The sequence below is a fragment of the Aegilops tauschii genome, chromosome 7 (genome assembly GCF_002575655.3).
Source record: "Aegilops tauschii subsp. strangulata cultivar AL8/78 chromosome 7, Aet v6.0, whole genome shotgun sequence".
Lineage (NCBI taxonomy): Eukaryota > Viridiplantae > Streptophyta > Magnoliopsida > Poales > Poaceae > Aegilops > Aegilops tauschii.
This window is the reverse complement of record NC_053041.3, coordinates 192,355,566-192,376,471: the sequence shown is the minus strand read 5'-3', so window position 1 is coordinate 192,376,471 and position 20,906 is coordinate 192,355,566. Positions and strand designations below refer to the sequence as shown.

Sequence of the window (20,906 nt, the reverse complement as noted above, 5' to 3'; positions counted from 1 at the left end):
AAAGCGGATTTGCATTAGGGCAAACACAAAACTAACAGTTTCACAAAATGGGTCATCGTGTTGGGCCGTGGTTTTTGCCCTCGCAGACTCAAATGGACAAAATGCGTTAGACGGTTGGAGTTGCCCTTAGGTTACTAGAAGATAAAATGATCGGTAAGTCTGCTGTTGGAATTTTGGGCAAAAAAAAACTGTTTAATTTTTAGGTATTGCGCTCATTTTTTTGGGTCTGCTTTTGGAGATGCTCTAGGCAGCACATCTGGGAAATCATAATTTTAACTAAGAGAAGACAACAAATGCTTTGTAAAACCAACCATTAATAATACAAGAAAAATGCTAATCATTTGTTTATGTCAACAAATCAGCTCATGCAACACAAGCACGTCTCCCCGAAACCGTCATCAACGAGTGCCTATAATGGTAGCCCCAGAACAAAGTTGGCATAAATTTTAACTCTGACCAACAGCCCTGAAACCAATTATCTAGGCCACAACCAGTGTCACAGCAGCACCCTGGTCTCCTTGCTACTCCCTGCATGCATAAACTACCTACTGTACAAGCGTTCATCCAGACAGTTGCACTCTAGGCAAGTCACGGACTCCAATTCGTTGACTAGTGGTGCCGCTTTTCTTCTTCTGCAATAAAAAAGCAGATATATGATCAATCTTTATTTCATATAATAACATATTAAGCACCTAGTGGGGGGAAAGTTAAAATGCCTATCCCACCATATTCATCAAATCAACTAGGCGCACTCTCTTGCAGTGACAAGTATCTCATACTTCGACAGTTAAAGTACCTGGAAAGTGGAATTTCATTGTTAAAACATCTATCTCACATAGAAATGAACGGAGGGAAACACACATTCGGATATACAAACATAAAACATACTCACTCTGTAAACTAATATAAGAGCGTTTAGATCACTAAAGTAGTGATCTAAATGCTCTTATATTACTCCCTCCGTTCCTAAATATAAGTCTTTGAAGAGATTCCACTATGGACCACATACGGAACAAAATGAGTGAATCTATACTCTAAAATGCATCTAGATACATCCGTATCTACTTCATAGTGAAATCTCTACAAAGACTTATATTTAGAAACGGAGGGAGTAGTTTACAAAGGGAGTACAACCGTATTGGCCCGAGCCCCAAATCCATATGCCTTCTACTAGAAGCCTCATACTAGTTGAAAGGATGCATACCACTTGTGAACGCCTCTACGCCTTCTGCTACATTTAATCTCAGACTTAAAGTGCTCCTGTGCCTCGGATCTTTGCGACCTTTCCGCACGTGCAATATACCAACCTGTAAATTGAAAAACAATGCAAATGATAAAGAGATGGTGGTAAGAAGGAAAAAGTTACTCAAACAAGAATCTAAGAAAGCTTTAAAAATTTATAAGAGTGGTGAAAATATTTTGCTCTAAGAATGCTTTCTGCTCTTGTTCTGATAAAACACGGTGCCCAAAACCTACTCATGCCAAATCCAAATCTGCTCCTGCTAAGGTCATGGGGGACTGGCGAAAAGAACAAAGTTGATCATTCAATTTGAGCTGCTAAGGTGAGGAAGAATGTGAACCATATGTAGACGATACGCAAAAAAACAGGAAGCCTGGTGAAGAAGGTATCATCATAAGAAGACTGAAGGTGATCTTAAGAAGACTGAAGTAAATGTTGAAGCTTTAAATGATGGATAGAAGGTGGTGGAACACAAAAGCATAGAAAAAAAAACTCAATGTTGAGCAACCCAGAAGGACCACGAGCCTTCCCAGTCACAAGACAAGTTAAAGGTGAAAGACTGCTTTGAAAGAGAATTTTATTAGATAAGAACATGCATACTCAAGCAAGAGAAATTTGAAAGGTAGTAGTACTAAACATTCCAACTCCTTTGAAACTTTATCAGATAGATATCATGAGAAAAGCAGATGTATGGGTGCTACTATAAGAGATGCTCTTGTGGAGATTTCACCAAGTCATCAAAATGGTTTAAAAAGCTTGCAGAGAAGTTTATCCCTTGCGTTCACAGAATGAGTACTCTAGGAAAATAAAATAAAATTGTAATTTTTCAAAAAGGAAGGCAGAGGATTCAGGGCCTTCTATACCCCTAAATCACAAATTCTAAAGCGTAAAAAAAAAGCGATAGGTTCTTTATAGGATTGGAAGCATGCATGTAGAAATGCAAAAGAACGATAGATCTCAGTCATAACAGACCACCCATATTCACATCTGAGCTGCATTGGTTCCAACATCCTCATTTTCAAGACTAGTTAAGTGAACTTGGCACAAACTAGTCAGGTTAAGATATTATATACAAATAAAAGAGGAAAAAATACATAATACTTTCAAGGACGGGGTTGTTCTTTTTTCAAAAACTCGACGGCGGGTTAAGACGACATGTGGCATTGTAACTAAGTCTAGAAAACCTACGGAATGTGGTGCACAGCCTGCGGCTCAACCCATGTGGGGAGCACGTGCTATGAGTGCCAATGGGTTGTGCTATGAGTGCCAATGGGTTGTGTGTGTGTGGACACTGCAGCTAGAAAAATAAGTTATAGTTATTTAAACATGAGGCAATTAAATTGGAAACTCTTCAAGGAACACGAAAATAACCTTCTACAAAACAATTTCAAGTTTAGTTGCAAAACTTCATGCTGAGGAAGAATTAATGAATTATACTGGTACCAAAAAACGGTTCGCTGTTGAAAGGTGATCACAACACAGAGTATTCCGTACGATAGCTAATGATAGTAGAAAGAGAAAGAACACCACAACTGCAAACGGTGAAAAAACCATTAATGGGACAAAAATTCACATAAAAATGCAACTGACTAATGATTTCTGTAGGCAAAACACATGTCCGCAGGTCCCCTTCCTCCCGTGGGCGTCCGGGGGGCCTAACCCTAGCGCCGCTGCCGGTCCCTCCCTCCTCCCTCACCACCGCCGGGGGGCGCGAGCGGCCGAAGCCCTCTCATCGCGGGCGGCGGCAGGGCTCTCTCGTCTCCGCGCATGGGGGATACGGCGTGGGCCGGATGCGGCGCTCCATAGTGGGCCGGCAACGGTGCGTGACGGCGATGCGACGGGCAGCACGGAGGTGGTGGTGGCGGCGGCTGCATCGCGGCGGCGCACCCAGATCCGCCTCTGGAGCCGCGGGTCACGGGCGACCTGGGTCGCGGTCGGCCTCCCCTACCATGGCTCATGGGCGGGGAGGCGGCGCGGCAGCGGGTGGATGCGTGCGCCGCTGCCTGGTCGGGCCCTTGCAGCTGGTCGGTGTCGTACGGCGCGGGAGACTTCTCTGGTAGCCATCCATGGACGTGGCGGCGAGGGCTCTGCTTCCTCTGCTCCGGCGACGGGCCGCTGCCGTGGTCTCGCGCGGGGCCGGGCCAATGGTTGGGTGGGGCGAAACTAGTGGTTTCGAGGCGGGGAGCTGGTTGGAGGGACGGGGGCTCCGCTGCTGAGCTGCCCATCGCCGGCCTAAGGTGGTTGCCGGTCATGGCCGTGGGCCACTCCTCCCCCTCCCCCTTCCCCATCCTCGCGTGTTCTTGGTTCCGGCGTTGTTCGAGGCAGAGGCGGTTGGCTGGCGGTCTCGGAGGCGGTTGGGGTGCGGATTTGTTTAGTCTCGGCATTTGGTGGTCATCGGGGTGGTCTGGAGGCAGGGCGGCGGCTCTGGTAGCGGGAGGCTCGTTAGTCGTGGGCTGACCGCGCAGCTCGAGTGCGGGCGGGCAGCCACGGTCGCTTGGGCGGCATGGTTGCGGGTGGTTGGCGGAGTGGGGTTGCGACGGAGGGGTAGGAGCACCGGGGTTCACCACTTGCCCAGTCCCGATACTGGCCGACGGAGGCGGCGTCTGTGGACGTCGTTCCCCTCCCTGCAGGCTCCGTCGTGGTGCTCCCACTTCCTGCGTGTCACTCCGGGTGAAAACTTGATCTTTGGGATCAGATGATGACGGCTTTCTACGGTCGTATCCTTCATGAAGGCATCGTCTTGGAGTCCCCGCTCCGGCCGTGTCCGTCTCACCGCTCCTCGGTTGATTGTTCATCTTCATGGTGGTCTTCAGCTTATCATTAGGGTGCTTAGTCGTCGTTGGGGTGGTGTTTTCGGTGCTCGGCACCTTTGTATCTCGCCTTGGGTGTGTGCGTTGAGTGTGGTGGTGGAGTGCGTTTGTATCTTCTTACTCGAATGTGGTGGTGATGGTGCTTTATCTATAAAGCGGGGGGAAACCCTTTTTCGTCAAAACACATGTCCGCAAGTCCTCTGCTGTAGCTGAATATTTGGATTCCCAACTTTAGTAACATTATTTTCACTTTCTAAAATAATTCAGTCCACGGAATCTTTTGAATTCATTCTTTATCTGATGCAAGGAAGCCTGCTACTTCACTTGTGCAAGGGACCGTTTTAGTTTTCTTACTAACGCACTGCAATTAGTAAGGATAGAACAATGCCAGTTTGCCTTATGTTGGTTTTGAACCAAACACATTCCTTTCTTAAAGACCCTGCCTCCAAAGAAATCTAAATGTCTAAATAGCATGTAAAGCAGGTAAATTACGTAGCTATTGGGGTGTGCTCGCTCAGTATTAAAATCTAAATCCTCGTTGCATTTTGTGAAGAAAATGTGTGCAGCATGGTTGTTAGTTTATTGAATCTTACAGATACTAGATTAGATATGTGCAGTGATTTTAGTCCTGCATACTCTGCTATGTTAGATTGAGGAGAAAGAGTTATTTTATTCAACCATCTATAATGTCTTTTGTCTATAATGCTGATCTATCTTTTAATCTTGTGATCTTCTTTGGTTCAGTTGTGCTCATGCTACTTTGTTTGCAGGTCAGCGGGGCTGAATTTTTCATGCTAACATGGGTCATGGTAGTAGGTTGCTGCAACGCAAAACTGGGGATCCCCCTAGGAGAACAAAATCAGAAAAAGGTCCCATCCTCGGCCCGTGCTGATGTTAAAGATGGCTTCAATTTTGTTTCTTACCTATAACCTGTCCATGGTTTTCACAAACATGATGTAGCAGCTGAAATGGTATAAAGGCTCACATGAGTCACCGCCAAATGGTCCTTTCTTGAAATTCTTGAGCTTGTGTTCAGAGAGAGGAGTTGTGATTGCTAGGGTTTGAGGTGTATTTTTCAGTATCACTTGAAGGACTAAGGCTGTAGCTTACTAGAGTTCTACTTTTGTGTACATTTTCAATTCGATTCAACTCATTTAGCTTGACTGTAACTGAAAGTGGATAAAAGATACACATCAGTTTGTCAAAATACATGTTGGTTATCCTACGAACGAGTATAGCTATCACAAGACCAAAAGCAAATATATTTTTAAATGAAGCAAACCTATATTATGCTTCTCACATTCGACCAAGGAGCACTGCTCGGCTTAAATAGATGGTTACTGCATCTGTACTAGTCCTTGGCAGTTGCAGTTAATCTGCTTCACAAAAAACTGAGGTTACATTGTGGTTGTACAGATTTAAAATGCAATATATATCTGGACTAAAGTGTAGTTTGCTTTAAAATTTTATTCATATTTCTTTACCCTTTGGATAGTAATGCAGTATTAGTCAGTCGAGCATCAGGCTGTAGATTTTTTGGTTGAACATTTGGCTTCTAAAATATACAAATGTTCAGTTCAGTTAGGGGTCCGTTCTGAAAAACTGAGAGGACTAGTAAGTAACAATACGTGCAATGTGCAATACAATTCCTTTAGCATGATACCGGAATAGCTAAATTTATGGCTGCGAAAAGTTTTCTTCGGAAGGTTTCTCTACTTGGTCAACAAACATTTCATTGTTTTCATGCACGAAACAATTCCTTGCTGTATCTTGGTAAACTGTGATTGAATAGGTCAATTGCACTTAGCTCAATTAGTGGAATGGCTAAATTTGTGTGTGATGTTTAATGTGTTGTTGTGATAAAGATATTTTAAAAAGCCTTGGGGCTGCACGATATGACATTGTTATACAGAATATTAGTAAGCTGCTCCAAAATATGAGAATGAAAAGGCCATAAATTGGGCCAAATTTAATGAGCTGCAGTAGCTGGGTTGGCTCAAAATGTAATGGGTGATAGTACCTGGATTGGGGGGGGGGGGGGGGGGGGGTGTTCTTAAATTGGGCCAGAACAGAATGTGGCCCAGATTACTTATTGTGCCTTGTCATGCCATGTGACAAGAGGTGTCACCTAGCAGTGCGAGGATAAGCAGGTGGGTGAACAACAAAGCGGCAGGTACCACTAAAGATGATCTAGGGCATGCGAGGATAAGTCAATCTGTCAATGTGGACGAGGCGGTGTAGGGACAAGAGCTAATGCAGACAAGACAACACGAGGATGAGTCGAGGGCTAGGCAGGGGGATGCTAATGTAGACAGATTGGATAAGGAGACGCTCTGCTACGAGAAAACAAACCGAAGGAGTATTGACATAGGAAGATGATGAACAGGCATAACAATATTGTCAGAAACTACACACGTTACCTCTCGATCAAATGTCGCACAGGCAACTAACTAGTATTTTTAGCAGCGCGGAGACAACCAAACATCAACTATGTTGAAATAGATCCATTTACTGAAGAAGAAACTAAAGGGAATGCTCTTTTTAAAATGAAATCCAACAGAACTGCTGGTCTTGATGGACTTTTATGGATTTTTTTTCCGTAGGTGTAGGACATTTTCAAATTATATCATGCATACACTCCTACTCTCAAGAGTTTTGCGACAATAAATTTGATGCTAGGGGTTAGATTATGTGATAGTCACCCTTCTTCCAAACGTTGATCATGCAATATCCCTACAGACTGATTATGTGATGGTCATCCTTCTTCCAAAGTACAGATTCCAGAAAGTGGTGCTTCTGTTGTATGTTCAAAAAATTAATTTAGCCATTTAGCTGAAGGTGAGAGAATGACTATTGGGAAAGATGAGATCATGACTATTGGGAAAGATGAGATCATGACTATTGGGAAAGATGACGAACTAGCCCTTTCTCATGCAAACATGTTCAATCATCAAATAGGAAACTTTCCAATCAAATACCTAGGGGCAGCTGTTACTGCATCTTAGAACACATGTCATTGACTAGGAGAAAGTAGATGAGAAAATCATGAGAAGGCTTGATATCTACCAGGGATATATATGTAAACTGATGGCAGGACTACATTGATTAATCCCAGTTATCCAACATCCCTACTTGCTGTATGCTCTTATTTCTGAACACTGTCTAGCAAAGCGCTGGGACAAATGGAACATATCACCAGGTCAATTGGGATAACATTTGTGGTCAACAAAGAAACAGTTCTTGCTATTAAAACTATGAGGAAATGAAAGTAAATATCCCTAATAAATGATGGTGGAAACTCTAAAAACAGGAACGTTTATAGCAGGAGAATGTCAAGGAAAAAGAAGACAGATGACTTGTGCTTGCCTACTAAAGGTTCAAAATATTAATTTGAAAGGCAAGAAAGTCTATCATTTGTAATGATGATAATACCAAATAATGAGAGGCTAAATAGATTGGTGATAAATTTTGCTCAATAATACCCTGCTCTTTATGATATATGTGATAAGAAGGATAAATCAGTGAGTCAATGCTATTACCAATGGCAGCGAAGTTTCAGGAGATTGTTAACAGGCGTCACAAAGAGGATTTTGTATTGTCACAAGCTCAACAGATTAGTCTGTCTGTTGCTCCTGATGTTACCACATGGTCTTGGGGGAATAAACTATAAAGGCAGGTTTACAGTGAAATTTGTATAGATGATAGATATGGTGATAGTTCTTTTACACACATATAGAAAGCCGAAATATCTATCAAAGTTAAAACATTTTTGTTGTTGTTATAAAAGGTGCGCTGTTAAGAAGACAAAATGATAAAAAGGAAATGGCTGGGTGATAAAAAAAACTAGTACATCTGAGGCCATCCTGGAGTTGTCCAACATTTTTTATTTGAATCTGCTATGCCTGAGGATGTTTGGAGAGAGATTGCTATGTTCATTCATGCTGATGTTATTTCTCAATCAGCTAAAAAAATCATGGGCCGAGAAATTCTCACCCAAAGGTAAAAGAATTCATGCACTGGGCTTAGCAGCTGTGTGTTGGGGAATTTGGAAGTTAAGAAATAGATGCAGCCTTGAAAATATTGATTTTAATCTCCTAGTGAGATAATTCTCCACGCATGTGTGCTGCTAAAACAGATAAAGCAGAGCTGTTGAACAGGATGAACAAACAAGAACTCCTACAATGATTGTAAGGGATGTTGCAGTATCCAGTATAACTCATGGGATGGGATGCTGCTAGTCAACATGTTTCTGCTAACGTACTTCCTTCATGCTCCTGATATAGCCTGCGTGGGGGAAGCTACAGGATGCGAAAAAGGGGGATGGCAAGATGAAACATCATAGAAATGTGACAAAAAAAAAGGATGTGCTTTTGGTGTCCAGTAATCTATTTTCTCCCATTTTTTTCAGGTGTCGAAAGGCTAATTTGAGTTAGTTAATTTTGCTTACCATACTTTCTTTGGCTTTTGAAATATATTTCCATCTTCTACCTATACGGTATCTCATTTTCCATTCATGCACAATGGGAAAATGGAGAATCCTATCTTAAATAAAAGAGTAACAAACACTAATGTGAGAAAAATTAGAATAATCTGAATATTTTTTAAGTGATTTACATGAAAACTTGTGCCTTTTATATAGTAAACAGACGTCTTCTTACGATCATATTTCTGCATTTCCCTCATTCCGTGTGGTCAACCTACTAATAAATGTCTTGTAACTATAGATAAACATAAGGCCTTTTGCAGTAGATATAAAAGTAAACTGCAGTCAAACATGGTAAAAATAAACTTACTGGTATGTCCACACAGGAACCGATGACTCCTCCTTCGTCAAGATGACTCTCACATATTCTCATAAGTAAGTTCTCCAACTGATAGCAACAACAAGAATAATAAATGTGAGTTATTAAGATCATAAACATGAGACGTAAGTTTTCTATCCACTTATAACTCACAAAACAACATAACACAATTACTGCTATTACTGTTAAGATAATTACCTCAATTGTGGTAGCAATGTGCTCTCCATTCACGGAGTCAATGATATCACCGGGTCTAACTCCTAGTTCGTCAGCAACTGATCCATGAGACACCTACAGTTCAATTTGTCATGCACTACTCAACAGAGGGAAAAGTGTACATTTTTAAAGAAAACAAGGAATAGTAGACAACATATACCTCATGAACTATTAGACCCGAATCGACATTACACCTACGAAAGATCCTCTCCACATGAATTGGATCAAGAAATTTAATGGGTGAAAGCTTCATCCCAATATGCATCCGAGGGATACACCTTGCAAAAAAAACAATTCGATGAATGGAGCTTTGTATCTATGCTGCATTTTCTGTCTGTTGTGGTCCATCAAATGTAGTTATTTGATTAACAAATAAGAGATAATTAGTGTAATCATTATTAGATCTATGTAGGTTTCATGTCTCTGGGTCGTACCGACAGAATTAGGCAATAAAACGTGGTCTGTAAGATAATTGGGTTCATATACTGGGCTTGAAGAGAACAGTTTAGCTCAAAGAAGATGAAGCAAACATTACAGCTCGTACTGAGATGAGAAGTATCTCGGGTCTATAGGTGCAGAATCAGGATGAATTGTACTGGATTTTCCCATATGAATTGGCTTTTAAAGACGAGTTGTCACCAGATATAACTTGCCTTCTTATATTTCAGTTGATAAAACAAGGGTAATTTCCCATATGAATTTCCTATGCTGCTGTAGTGTGTTTTATTTTTAGGGCTTGTTGAGCTGTGCCCTCAGCAGTGCCCTCGCTGAACCTCTTACTTGTGAGACCTCCGTGTGGGTGGGTGTGTGTTGTTTGAACTCTGTTGGATGTTGTGGCTTGGTGGTTTGCTTTATATATAAAGCGGGGTGAAAGCCTTTTTCGGTAAAACAAGGGTAATTAGTATAACTTATTTTTACTTCTATATTTCAGTCTTGCTGATTTATTCTAGTTTCTGTTTCTACAAACAATGGTTTAACCATTGTTTTCTGTGTTCGTGTTGTAGCCTGTTGTGGCCTAAGGTGTGCTCAAGCCTGAATCCATTAGTTTAGATTGTATTACTTTTCTCATTTGAGATTCTGTGGTCCAGTTTTAATTTGTGTTGCTCCAAACCTAGTATTTGCAGATGCTTGTTTCGGAGATCCAAGTTCTGCGTCAGATCTCTGTCGTCAAAGGTAAATCCTTCTAGCCGATGCATATATTATGGGCTTACTACTGGTAATGTTGTCTCACAATTATTAGGCCCTAATTTCTGATGGAATTTTCCTCTATTCAGCCTTTTTTATTTCCTTCAGAAATACATTCAGCTTGTTTGGGAGGGTCTACTTATAAGCATTTGTCTATTAAAGGTTGACATTCTAAAGATGCTCTTGCAATGTTGGCATGTAATGTGCTTAGCTATATTACTAACCAATGACTAGATATGCAACTTTTCATGTAAAATAAAAAGAAAAACTTTCTACTAAAACAAGAATCATTTATCGAGTTTCTTGTTTCTACTGGAGCTTATAACTCTTAAACATCAGTTTTGGCACATTCGTGAAACAAACATAATTGTATACTTATTGCCCAGCCATTGGTTCTATAGGGATCCATACCAACATTTTTTGCTTCAGATTCTTATAAACTGTAAGGCATTGCTTTGGTCTTCTTTAACATGTTTTCTTGTCTTCAGGGTAATCCATTCAAATATGACTAATTTGTTTCCTTTCTCTTTTTACCACTACCACATTTATTTACTTTCATTTATTTATTCATCTACATGATTATCTGCATGATTTTCCATCAGTTGCATAATCCGTATGCTATTGAGCATTTTGATTTTGTTATTAGTATTAGGTAGTTGCAAGCGATTCATTACTGCGAAAGCTCTACCTAGAAGCTACTCCCTCTGTAAACTTTTAAACTTTTATAAGACGTTTTAGGTCCATGGTATGAAGGTGGATGAACCAGCTGCTTGCTCCGTGATGCTGGTGGATGAACCAGCTGCTTGCTCCGTGATGCTCCATCATACATAGATGTACAATAGTCCAGGGAATGAGAAGAGAATGCATGCAGGACCGAATCAGGAGGTAAGCACCAAGATCCAGCAAAGAGCAACTCCTGAGGGGTGTTATGCATCGCCTCCTCCGGCGATTCCGGCCAACCAGTAGCAATGAGCAGCAGCTGCGGAGGAAGCCCCAACAACAGAAATGGCGCTTCAACCAGACGCTCCACGATGTGCAAGGATCAGCCGCCTACAAAATGATTCTTTGGTGCAGAACTGTGAAAATTAGAGCTTTCTTGGGGTTCCCAGGTTTAGTAGTGTTGCACTTTTGATCCGTTCCATCTCTTGGTGTGGTGGATCTGATGATTTTTAGCCAGTAAAGTCTATCAGAACGGATTATGATGCATTTGATTGTGTCAATTAGGTGCTGGAGTGTCTCCCTCTAAGCAAAACTGAATGGGTGGTGCAAAGTAGTATGAGTATCATCAGTGTATTTACATTTGGTAATCCAATATGATGCAGGTGCACCTATCCATGGATCTCATTGTTCTTTCATGTGAAACTACGTATTGCAGAAAAAGATGTTATCAATGTTTTCGAGTAATTGAGTCGACGGGTCGCTCGGAGGGGGCGACTCTAGACTAGTCGTGACTAGTCTAGACTCACGGTCGACGAGTCGACATAGCGACGAGTCGACGTGAGTTAAGCAGCAGGCAGTCAGGGGAGGAGCACAAGTGCACAGCAGCAGCAGCAACCAGGGGAGGAGGGGAGGAGCACACCAGCAGCAGCAGTAACCAGGGCCAACTGAGAGATGGGCCACTAGTTATGCACTTCCCTGTGGCCCAAAAGCCCATCTAGTAGCTATATACTCCTCCCGTGACCTAATCCACCATCCACACTCCCTCCTCCCTCACCACAGCCGCCACACATTCTGCTGGCACTCTCTTGCCACCAGTCCACCACTCCTCCCAGCGATGGATCTCTCAACTCCCCCGCAGCAGCTCTCTTGCCACCGCTCCTCCTCCCAGCCCGCTCCTCTTGCTGCTGCAGCTTCAGCAGCAGCGGCGGCGGCGGCCAGCGCTGCAGCGGGGGCGCAGAAGCAGCAGCAGCGAGACAGCACAGCAGCAGCATCAGCAGCACGGCGGTGGGAGAGTGCTCCAGATCCAGCGCTGCCTCGAGTCGTTCGACCCAAAAATCGCGACTAGTCGTGACTAGTTGATGAGGAACACTAGATGAGAAGAAAGAAAACACATGCCAGATCTGTTTGGCTACTCCTAGATGCTTCCACTCTAGTGTAGTATTTCTTTCCTTTTCTTTTCTATCCTACCTACTGTTTTCTAGAGTCTTCTAGTTGTGAGTAGCTATGAGTAGAATGGTGAAACTTACATAATGTTTTCTAGAGTATTCCAGCTATAAGTAGAAGTATATGAAGGCTTCCCAAAGCCCTATAAATAGAGGTCCTCGCCTCTACTTTGGAGGCAGACTATGTACCCCTACCTATAATAGAACTTGTTGTTCTTATCTAAGATCTTGGAGTAGATCTTGTGCCCTAGGAGTTCTGGATTGAACTCTTGCTGCCTATCAACCTACATTCGCCTCTAGAGCGATATCTAGCGCAGCACGTTGAAGCTGTTCCTTCAACACTTGTGCTGTACACATTGTAGCAGCAAGGTGAAGTTGCTCCTCCACAAACTTTGTGTTGCTTCAGGTGGTATCAGAGCCTCGTTGACCCATACTAGTTCTTGCTGTCCTCTTCGAGAGTAAGTTGCAGCAAGCAATGGAGCAATTGGAGAAGAGGATGGATGCTGCTGAACAACAAATCAAAGAGCTGCGTGAAGATCTTAATAGGAGATTTGACCAGCTGGTTGAGATGATAAGAAAGGGTGTCCCCCCTGCTACCAATGAAGGAGATTCATCTAAAGAAGAGGAAGATGTTCATCAAGGAAGAAGGAGAGGTAATCTTGGAGCAAGACTGCCATGACAACATGTTGTTCAACGTGATTCAAGAAGGCCAATTTATGTTGAGGCTTCTGAAGGTGAAGAGTATGATGATGCCCTTGAAGAGCCAAATGTCTACGCATATCGGAGAGCACTCAACCCTACATATGCAAGAGATACATACAAGGTGAAAGCTGAGATCCCAAGTTTTAATGGAAATGTTGACATTGAAGGGTGCCTGGATTGGTTATATGAAGTGGAGACTTTCTTTGAGGTCATGGAGGTTTCGGAAGATCGTAGAGTTCCTTTGGTCGCATACAAACTGAAAGGAGGAGCCGGTGCATGGTGGCATCGCGTTCAAGAGGAGCGCAGGCTCAGAGGAGAACCTCGTGTTAGAACTTGGCGACAAATGAAAGGCCTCTTGAAAGGGAGATTTTTGCCCGATGATTATGACCAGATCCTACTTATCCAATTTCAAAATTGTGCTCAAGGAAATAGGACTGTTTCAGATTACACGGAGGAGTTTCTAAGGCTACAAGTGAGGTGCAACCTTGCTGAAACTGAAGAGCAACAAGTTGCAAGGTACATCAATGGTCTCAATGATGCTATTCAAGATCGATTGATGATGCAACAAATCTGGTCCGTTGATCAAGCACAAGCTCTAGCCTTAAAGGCCGAGAGGTTTGTGAGGATGAGAAAGACAACTAAGGCTCCATATCCTCCATATTCTCATACCGAAGGCTCATCTAGGAGCCAACCTAACAGAGTGGAAGAAAAGACCACTCCACCAAAGACAAAACAGCCCATCCCGAAGCAAACTAGAGGCAAGGGTAAGGCAAATGAAGGCCCAAAGTGCTATAAATGTGGTAAAGAGGGACACATATCCAGCGGCTGCCCACTAAGGAAATTTGTTAACACGACTATCCATGATGGTGAAAGCGATGAGGAAGAATACGAATCTGAAGATGTAGACGGACAAGAGGTTTGTCAAGAAGAAGGTGAAGAGGTGGTATGTGTGATCCAGCGTGTCCTATGTTCCACACCACAACTCGATGATACACAACGGAAGAAAATATTTGAGAGCAAATGCACGGTGAATGGCAAGGTATGCAAACTAGTGATTGATAGTTGCAGCTGCGAGAATCTTATCTCCCAGAAGTTGGTGGACCATTTAAAGCTTGAAACCCATGATCATCCAAATCCCTACACTATTGGATGGATCAAGAAAGGAGTGAATATGAGGATCACCAAACAATGCAACCTGCCACTTTCTTTGGGTAAGCATTATCGCTCAAATGTGTTGTGTGATGTGGTTGACATGGATGCCAGCCATGTTCTTCTTGGGAGACCTTGGCAATTTGATGTGGATACTACACACAAGGGCAAGGAAAATTCTTACTCTTTCATTTGGAACAAGAGAAGGATCATTATCTTACCAAACAAACCCAAAGGTAATACCTCTAAGGAGGAGGGGAAAACTATGTTAACTATCTCCCATACCTCTCATGAGTTTATGGAAGACTTGAAGGAGGCAGATTTGTGTGCTGCACTTGTTGTAAAGGGAGAAGAGCACCTGACTGTTGAAATTCCAGCAAAGGTACGTGGTTTATTGGCAGAATTTCAGAACATACTTGGGGAGCCACATGGCTTGCCACCGATGAGAGGAATTCAACATAGAATTGACTTAATTCCGGGAGCAAGTCTTCCTAATCTTCCACACTATCGAATGAGCCCAAAGGAGCATGGTATATTGAAGGAGAAAGTGGAGGAATTGTTGCAAAAGGGGCACATTCGAGAAAGTATTAGCCCATGTGCTGTACCAGCCCTACTCGCGCCAAAGAAAGATGGATCTTGGCGCATGTGTACGGACAGTAGAGCCGTTAACAAGATCACCGTAAGGTATAGATTCCCTATTCCCCGTCTGGATGATATGTTGGATCAGCTTAGTGGAGCAAGAGTGTTCACAAAGCTAGATTTAAGAAGTGGATATCATCAAATCCGTATAAGACCCGGGGATGAATGGAAGACCGCCTTCAAGACAAAGGAAGGGTTGTTTGAATGGCTAGTCATGCCATTTGGACTCTCAAATGCACCAAGTACCTTTATGCACTTAATGAATCAAGTCCTTAGACCCTTCTTATCCCACTTTGTTGTGGTCTATTTCGATGACATCTTGATCTATAGCAAGGATGAGGATGAACACTTTGATCACATTCGGAAGGTGCTAGAAGTACTAAGGGAAAATGAGCTCTACGTCAACTTGAAGAAATGTGTTTTCCTGCAAACACAACTTCTTTTCCTAGGATTCGTCATAACATGTGACGGCATTCGTGTTGATGATTCTAAGGTTGAAGCAATCCAAGAATGGCCAACTCCTAAGACCATTTTTGAGGTAAGAAGCTTTCATGGCCTTGCAACTTTCTATAGGCGATTTGTTAAGAATTTCAGCACTATCATGGCACCAATTACCGAGTGTTTGAAGAAAGGAAAGTTCCAATGGGCAGAAGCAGTTGAAGCTAGCTTCAATGAGATTAAACAAAAGCTATCACAAGCTCCTGTCTTGGTACCACCTGATTTCAACAAGACTTTTGAGTTGGAGTGTGATGCAAGTGGAGTAGGCAACTAGGCATTGGAGCTGTCCTATCTCAAGAAAGGAAGCCCATTGCTTTCTTTAGTGAGAAGTTAAGTGAAGCTAGACAGAAATGGAGTACCTATCAGCAAGAATTATATGTCGTTTTCAGAGCGTTGAAAACTTGGGAAGTCTATTTGCTGCCTAAAGAGTTCATTGTTTATAGCGACCATCAATCCTTGAAGCATTTTAGAAATCAAAAGCATGTTGACCGCATGCTAGCAAGATGGGCAGCATATCTTGAGGTTTAACTATCTCATCGTGCATAAATCTGGAATAACTAACAGAGTGGCCGATGCTTTGAGTCGTCGTGCATGCCTCTTGACTTCTTTTGAAGCTGAACTTCCGGGCATGGGTCAAATAAAGGAGTTGTATGAGGGTGACGAAGACTTTGGCCATGTTTGGGTAAAGCACGCAAGGGGCCAACCATTAGGTGATGACTATTTGATGCAAGATGGATATCTCTTCAAAAATGATCGTTTGTGCATTCCAAGAAGTTCTCTACGTGACAAGCTGGTTAGAGAGCTCCATTCAAGTGATCTTAGTGGCCATGTTGGACGGGACAAGACTATCGCTAACCTGGAAGCTCGCTACTTTTGGCCACAACTAAAGAGAGATGCTGGAAAGTTCGTTCAACGGTGCCCCGTATGTCAGACCTACAAAGGCCAAGTCCAGAACACAGGGTTATACATGCCTTTGCCTGTTCCTGTTGCTCCATGGGAGGACATTTCTATGGACTTCGTCTTGGGCTTGCCAAGAACAAGACGAGGAAGTGATGCTGTATTTGTGGTCGTGGATAGATTCTCTAAGATGGCTCATTTCATCCCATGCCGCAAGACAACGGATGCTCATCATGTGGCAAACCTATTCTTTCGAGAAGTGGCCAGACTTCATGGAGTTCCAAGGTCCATTGTCTCAGACCGTGATAGCAAGTTTCTTGCTGCATTTTGGCTCACTTTGTGGAAGCAATTCAACACTGAATTGAAATTTTCTAGCACTGCTCATCCACAAACAGATGGACAAACGGAAGTGGTGAACAAGTTTTTGGGTAATCTGATCCGTTGCATTTGTGGAGAAAGAAAGGGGCAATGGGATTTGGCTTTATCTCTCGCAGAGTTCTCCTACAATAACTCCAAGCATAGATCCACAGGAAGGAGCCCTTTTTCCATTGTCTACACTAAAGTTCCAACACATGTGGTGGACCTGGTGAAGCTGCCATCAAGGGGAAACTCAAAATCAGCATTGTCCTTTGCTGATAATTACACCGAGTTATTTGAAGAGATTCGCGGCGCTTTGGAAGCACAAAATCAGAAATATAAACAACTTGCTGATTGCAAAAAGAGGCCAAAATCATTCCAAGTCGGTGATAAGGTGATGGTCTACCTCCAAAAAGAGAGGCTGCCTTTAGGTGTTAAAGGGAAACTTAGGCAGCGAAGGTATGGGTCCTTCTCTATCATGAGGAAGATAAATGATAATGCTTATGTGATAGATCTTCCAAGTGACATGGGTATCTCCAACACTTTCAATGTTGCGGACTTGACTCTCTACCATCCAGAAGAAGCGCTCTATGAAGATAACTCGAGGGCGAGTTCCAAACAACCAAGGGAGAATGATGAGGAACACTAGATGAGAAGAAAGAAAACACATGCCAGATCTGTTTGGCTACTCCTAGATGCTTCCACTCTAGTGTAGTATTTCTTTCCTTTTCTTTTCTATCCTACCTACTGTTTTCTAGAGTCTTCTAGTTGTGAGTAGCTATGAGTAGAATGGTGAAACTTACATAATGTTTTCTAGAGTATTCCAGCTATAAGTAGAAGTATGTGAAGGCTTCCCGAAGCCCTATAAATAGAGGTCCTCGCCTCTACTTTGGAGGCAGACTATGTACCCCTACCTATAATAGAACTTGTTGTCCTTATCTAAGATCTTGGAGTAGATCTTGTGCCCTAGGAGTTCTGGATTGAACTCTTGCTGCCTATCAACCTACATTCGCCTCTAGAGCGATATCTAGCGCAGCACGTTGAAGCTGTTCCTTCAACACTTGTGCTGTACACATTCTAACAGCAAGGTGGAGTTGCTCCTCCACAAACTTTGTGCTGCTTCACTAGTCGAGACTAGTCGCGCGAGTCGCTCGACTCATCCCAGGAGTCGAGTCGAGAGGCTGAGTCGGCCCTGGAACTGCGACTCGTCGACTAGTCGAGCGACTCGAAATCCATGGATGTTATATCCGTGAGGTCTTCCCATAAGATGATTTTAAATTTACTGTTCACTTGCCTATTAGTTAGTTTGTAGAATATTTGCTATATCCAACTTTACCTTGTGATATCCTTTATTTTTGTATTTATCCCAGATATTACCTTGTGTTTCTTTTCTGTTGTTGGCTTCTTTGTATTTGAGAATCATCCTAAAACTGGGGTACAGAGAAGTGCAAAAGACCATTCTATTTCTGAATCTTTCTCTAATGCCTAAAAGGAAGATGCATTTTGCCATTACTGGACGTTTTTTCTATAGTTCCCGGCAGGAGCTTATCTGGGTCATTACATCCACGCAAAAAAAAAAATTTGAAACGCTGCCTTATCCAAGAAGAGAAGTCAGGAACGCCCACCGTAACGACTTTGATACGCCAATTGCTTCTCACATGCAGGATCTAATTTACTTGCATGCACGCCCTAAAATTACCTCGCACCCTCTTGTTTACGGTGGGAAACCGGTCCCTTGCTTGATACTGTAATTTTATCTCAAGTGCTTTGTTTCTTATGCTCTCAAGTTCTGTCCGTGAGATTGAACTGGGGTGAACAAGTGCACAACAACATCTATCATGTTTCGGTTTTCTCAAGATATTTGTTCAATACTAAAATCATATAATGATCGCAATGAAAGAAAACTTACTGATATTTCTTCCACATATCCAAGCACTTCAATATAATAGAGGAAGGAATAAATGCCGTTCCTGGAAAATTAGCCATCCCCCAAACTTGTCCATTCAAGTCAATAACAGGTCCTCCAATGCTAGGCTAAAATATTTAAATTGCCAACATTAGAATTATAAGCAACATAAGTTAATAATAATTTATGAGACAATCACGATGTACGATTAATTATACCTGATTAATCACACAACCACTGAAGAGATAATGATGGCGTTGAAATTTATTTGGGCCCATAAATTGAACACGTCCATGATGAATAGTCAAATTTTGATGTTCATCTCTACCAAGCACAAATATCTCTTGACCATAGATCACGTCACCACTGAAGCTAGGAATCTTAGCACATAATTCTATCTCAACCTTAATCAAAGCAATGTTGACGTGCTTGTCATAATGAAGCAATAGTGCTGGTACAGTAGCATCATCTTCATCCAATAAATGAGCAACAATCTAAAGATGGAAACAAAAGATAACATAAATGTGCATTTAGCACACTTGTAAGTACAAAAATACATGGGCATGCATATACACCAAAATTCCAAAATTCATTTGTTTGTGAACTCACCTCAGCATTAGGTGCATACTCATCTGTACCTGACCACTGGCTTAGGGCTGAATACTTTGAACAGATTATGCGCGCAGATGTCAAAACTGTGCCTGCTTTACTCCTCTCATCCCAATCAATTAGAAAGCCCGATGATCGTGCCATCAGTTTACCATCTGTAGATGCAATAATAGATTAGATGAAGACAAAGGATAGAGAGAGATCGAATAAAGGCAATGTGTTACATACCGACATAGGACGAAAAGCCAAGAACAACTTTAGCTACTTGAAGAACTGTTTTTGTTGCAGACTCACGAACACTCTGCAATTTCTCATTTACCATACATGAAGAAGCCTTGGAGCGATCAAGTGTTACAAGTTGAAGTTGGCGCTCTGCAGGTTAACATGCAAAAAATGGTGAATCAGTCTATTGTATTCAAAATCCATATTATCTTAAGCAAAAGAGACATCCTACTAATCAGATGGAATGAAAGCGGAGTGTTAGGGCCACACTAGCACCAAAGTAGTGCCTAGTGTCAGCCAAACTGTTGCAACATTTTATACAACTCTCTACCGCATCCTCTCAAGTCAATACACAATCTTCTACATATGCCTCTCGCAGGATCCAACCATACATGCCCACCGAGGCATTGTTACCACAGACAAGAGGGAGGACAATACCATACTCTTCCTCCATATGCAATTTTCTGCCATATCTAGTTCTCTAGATGTAGTATTCAGTCATGCATGCATAACTGCGTGCTGAAATGTTCTTTATGGCACACAAGAGGGTAATACGATATCCAATTTTCTACCCCCTCCGTCCCACAATATAAGATCTTGATGGCACACAAGAGGGAGTACTATATCAAAATCTCTAGCAGCATTCAATAATGGCTATAAGATGAAAAGGAAAGTCCCAAACTTGCTTCTTTTCGCATGGTACTTGGAACTCAAGTCCATATAGGCTTCGTAGGCAGGCTCCATCGCAGGGTCGTAGTTACGTCCTGCGCCCATGGCGGGGGCGGGGGGAAGAGGGCAACGCAGAGGAGAGCTGGCCGCAGAGGAAGCCTCGGAGGAGGAGGAGGCATGCGATGCGCCTGGTGAAGCTGAGGTCGTCGCCGCGGCCTCCTCGCCCTTGCTGCTAGCGGCTTTCTTCTCGTCAGTTCTCTTCCGCTTCTTGGCGGTTCTTTTCTGCCTCTTGTCCTCTGACGGCTCCAAGGGTGCTTTCCTCCTGCGTCGCTGCGATGCTGCGGACGACCGCTCCGGGGAGGCTTTCCTCTTGCCTCGCTGCGATGACGGCGCAGCTTCTGGTTGGGCCTCCGCAGACCGGTCGGATACCGGGATGCGCCGCCGGTGCCCTGCCCTCGACCTAGATCCCGACACCTCATCCTGTGTGGTCGGCGCCGCTCGCTGCGAGGTCGGCGCAGCTTCCGGTTGGGCCTCCGCAGACCGGTCGGACACCGGGGTGCGCCGCCGCCGCCGCCGTCCTGCCCTCGAACTAGATCCCGACACATCTTCCTGCGTGGTCGGCGCCATGACCGTGCTGACCGGATCGAGGCGATGCGGGCAGGGGTTGCGAGGGGGGAGGAGATCATATCGTGTGCGCCAAGGGCTTTTGGGCCGTTGGATTGAGAATGGACCGACAAGATGGGCTATTTTCACATTCTTGAACCGACCCTTGTATTCTTGGGCAGGTGAGCGAGCTCAGCACTTCATTTCCAGAAAAACCCCCTCTCGCTAGGGTTTTTTTCCTCTCGGGCGGCGGCGCGACCTCCACCGTAGAGACCTCTGTCCCCTCCCTCTCGTCTTCTT

General features: G+C 43.3%; 1 protein-coding gene across 1 annotated transcript; it reads right to left on the bottom strand.

The window, feature by feature from the left end:
* Positions 1–294: 294 nt before the first annotated feature.
* LOC109784475 (uncharacterized) lies at positions 295–20,695 on the bottom strand. The gene is made up of 11 exons (XM_040394219.3): positions 20,021–20,695; positions 19,341–19,484; positions 19,113–19,267; positions 18,722–18,997; positions 18,507–18,631; positions 9,229–9,346; positions 9,051–9,143; positions 8,844–8,921; positions 1,205–1,307; positions 726–796; positions 295–632 (listed from the first exon to the last, which is right to left on the bottom strand). The coding sequence occupies exons 1-10, from the start codon at positions 20,628–20,630 to the stop codon at positions 774–776; spliced, it is 1,725 nt and encodes a 574-aa protein (XP_040250153.1). The 5' UTR covers positions 20,631–20,695; the 3' UTR covers positions 295–632; positions 726–773.
* Between the last annotated feature and the right edge of the window lie 211 nt (positions 20,696–20,906).

What these genes read in the sequence shown, in the direction of transcription:
- LOC109784475 (XM_040394219.3), bottom strand. Translation starts at nt 20,630, where the DNA reads ATGGCGCCGACCACGCAGGAAGATGTGTCGGGATCTAGTTCGAGGGCA. An exon ending in TGGCTTTTCGTCCTATGTCG is followed by an intron (nt 19,268 to 19,340) that starts GTATGTAACACA and finishes TTGCATCTACAG; the next exon opens with ATGGTAAACTGATGGCACGA. An exon ending in CGTAGAGGCGTTCACAAGTG is followed by an intron (nt 797 to 1,204) that starts GTATGCATCCTT and finishes TCCACTTTCCAG; the next exon opens with GTACTTTAACTGTCGAAGTA.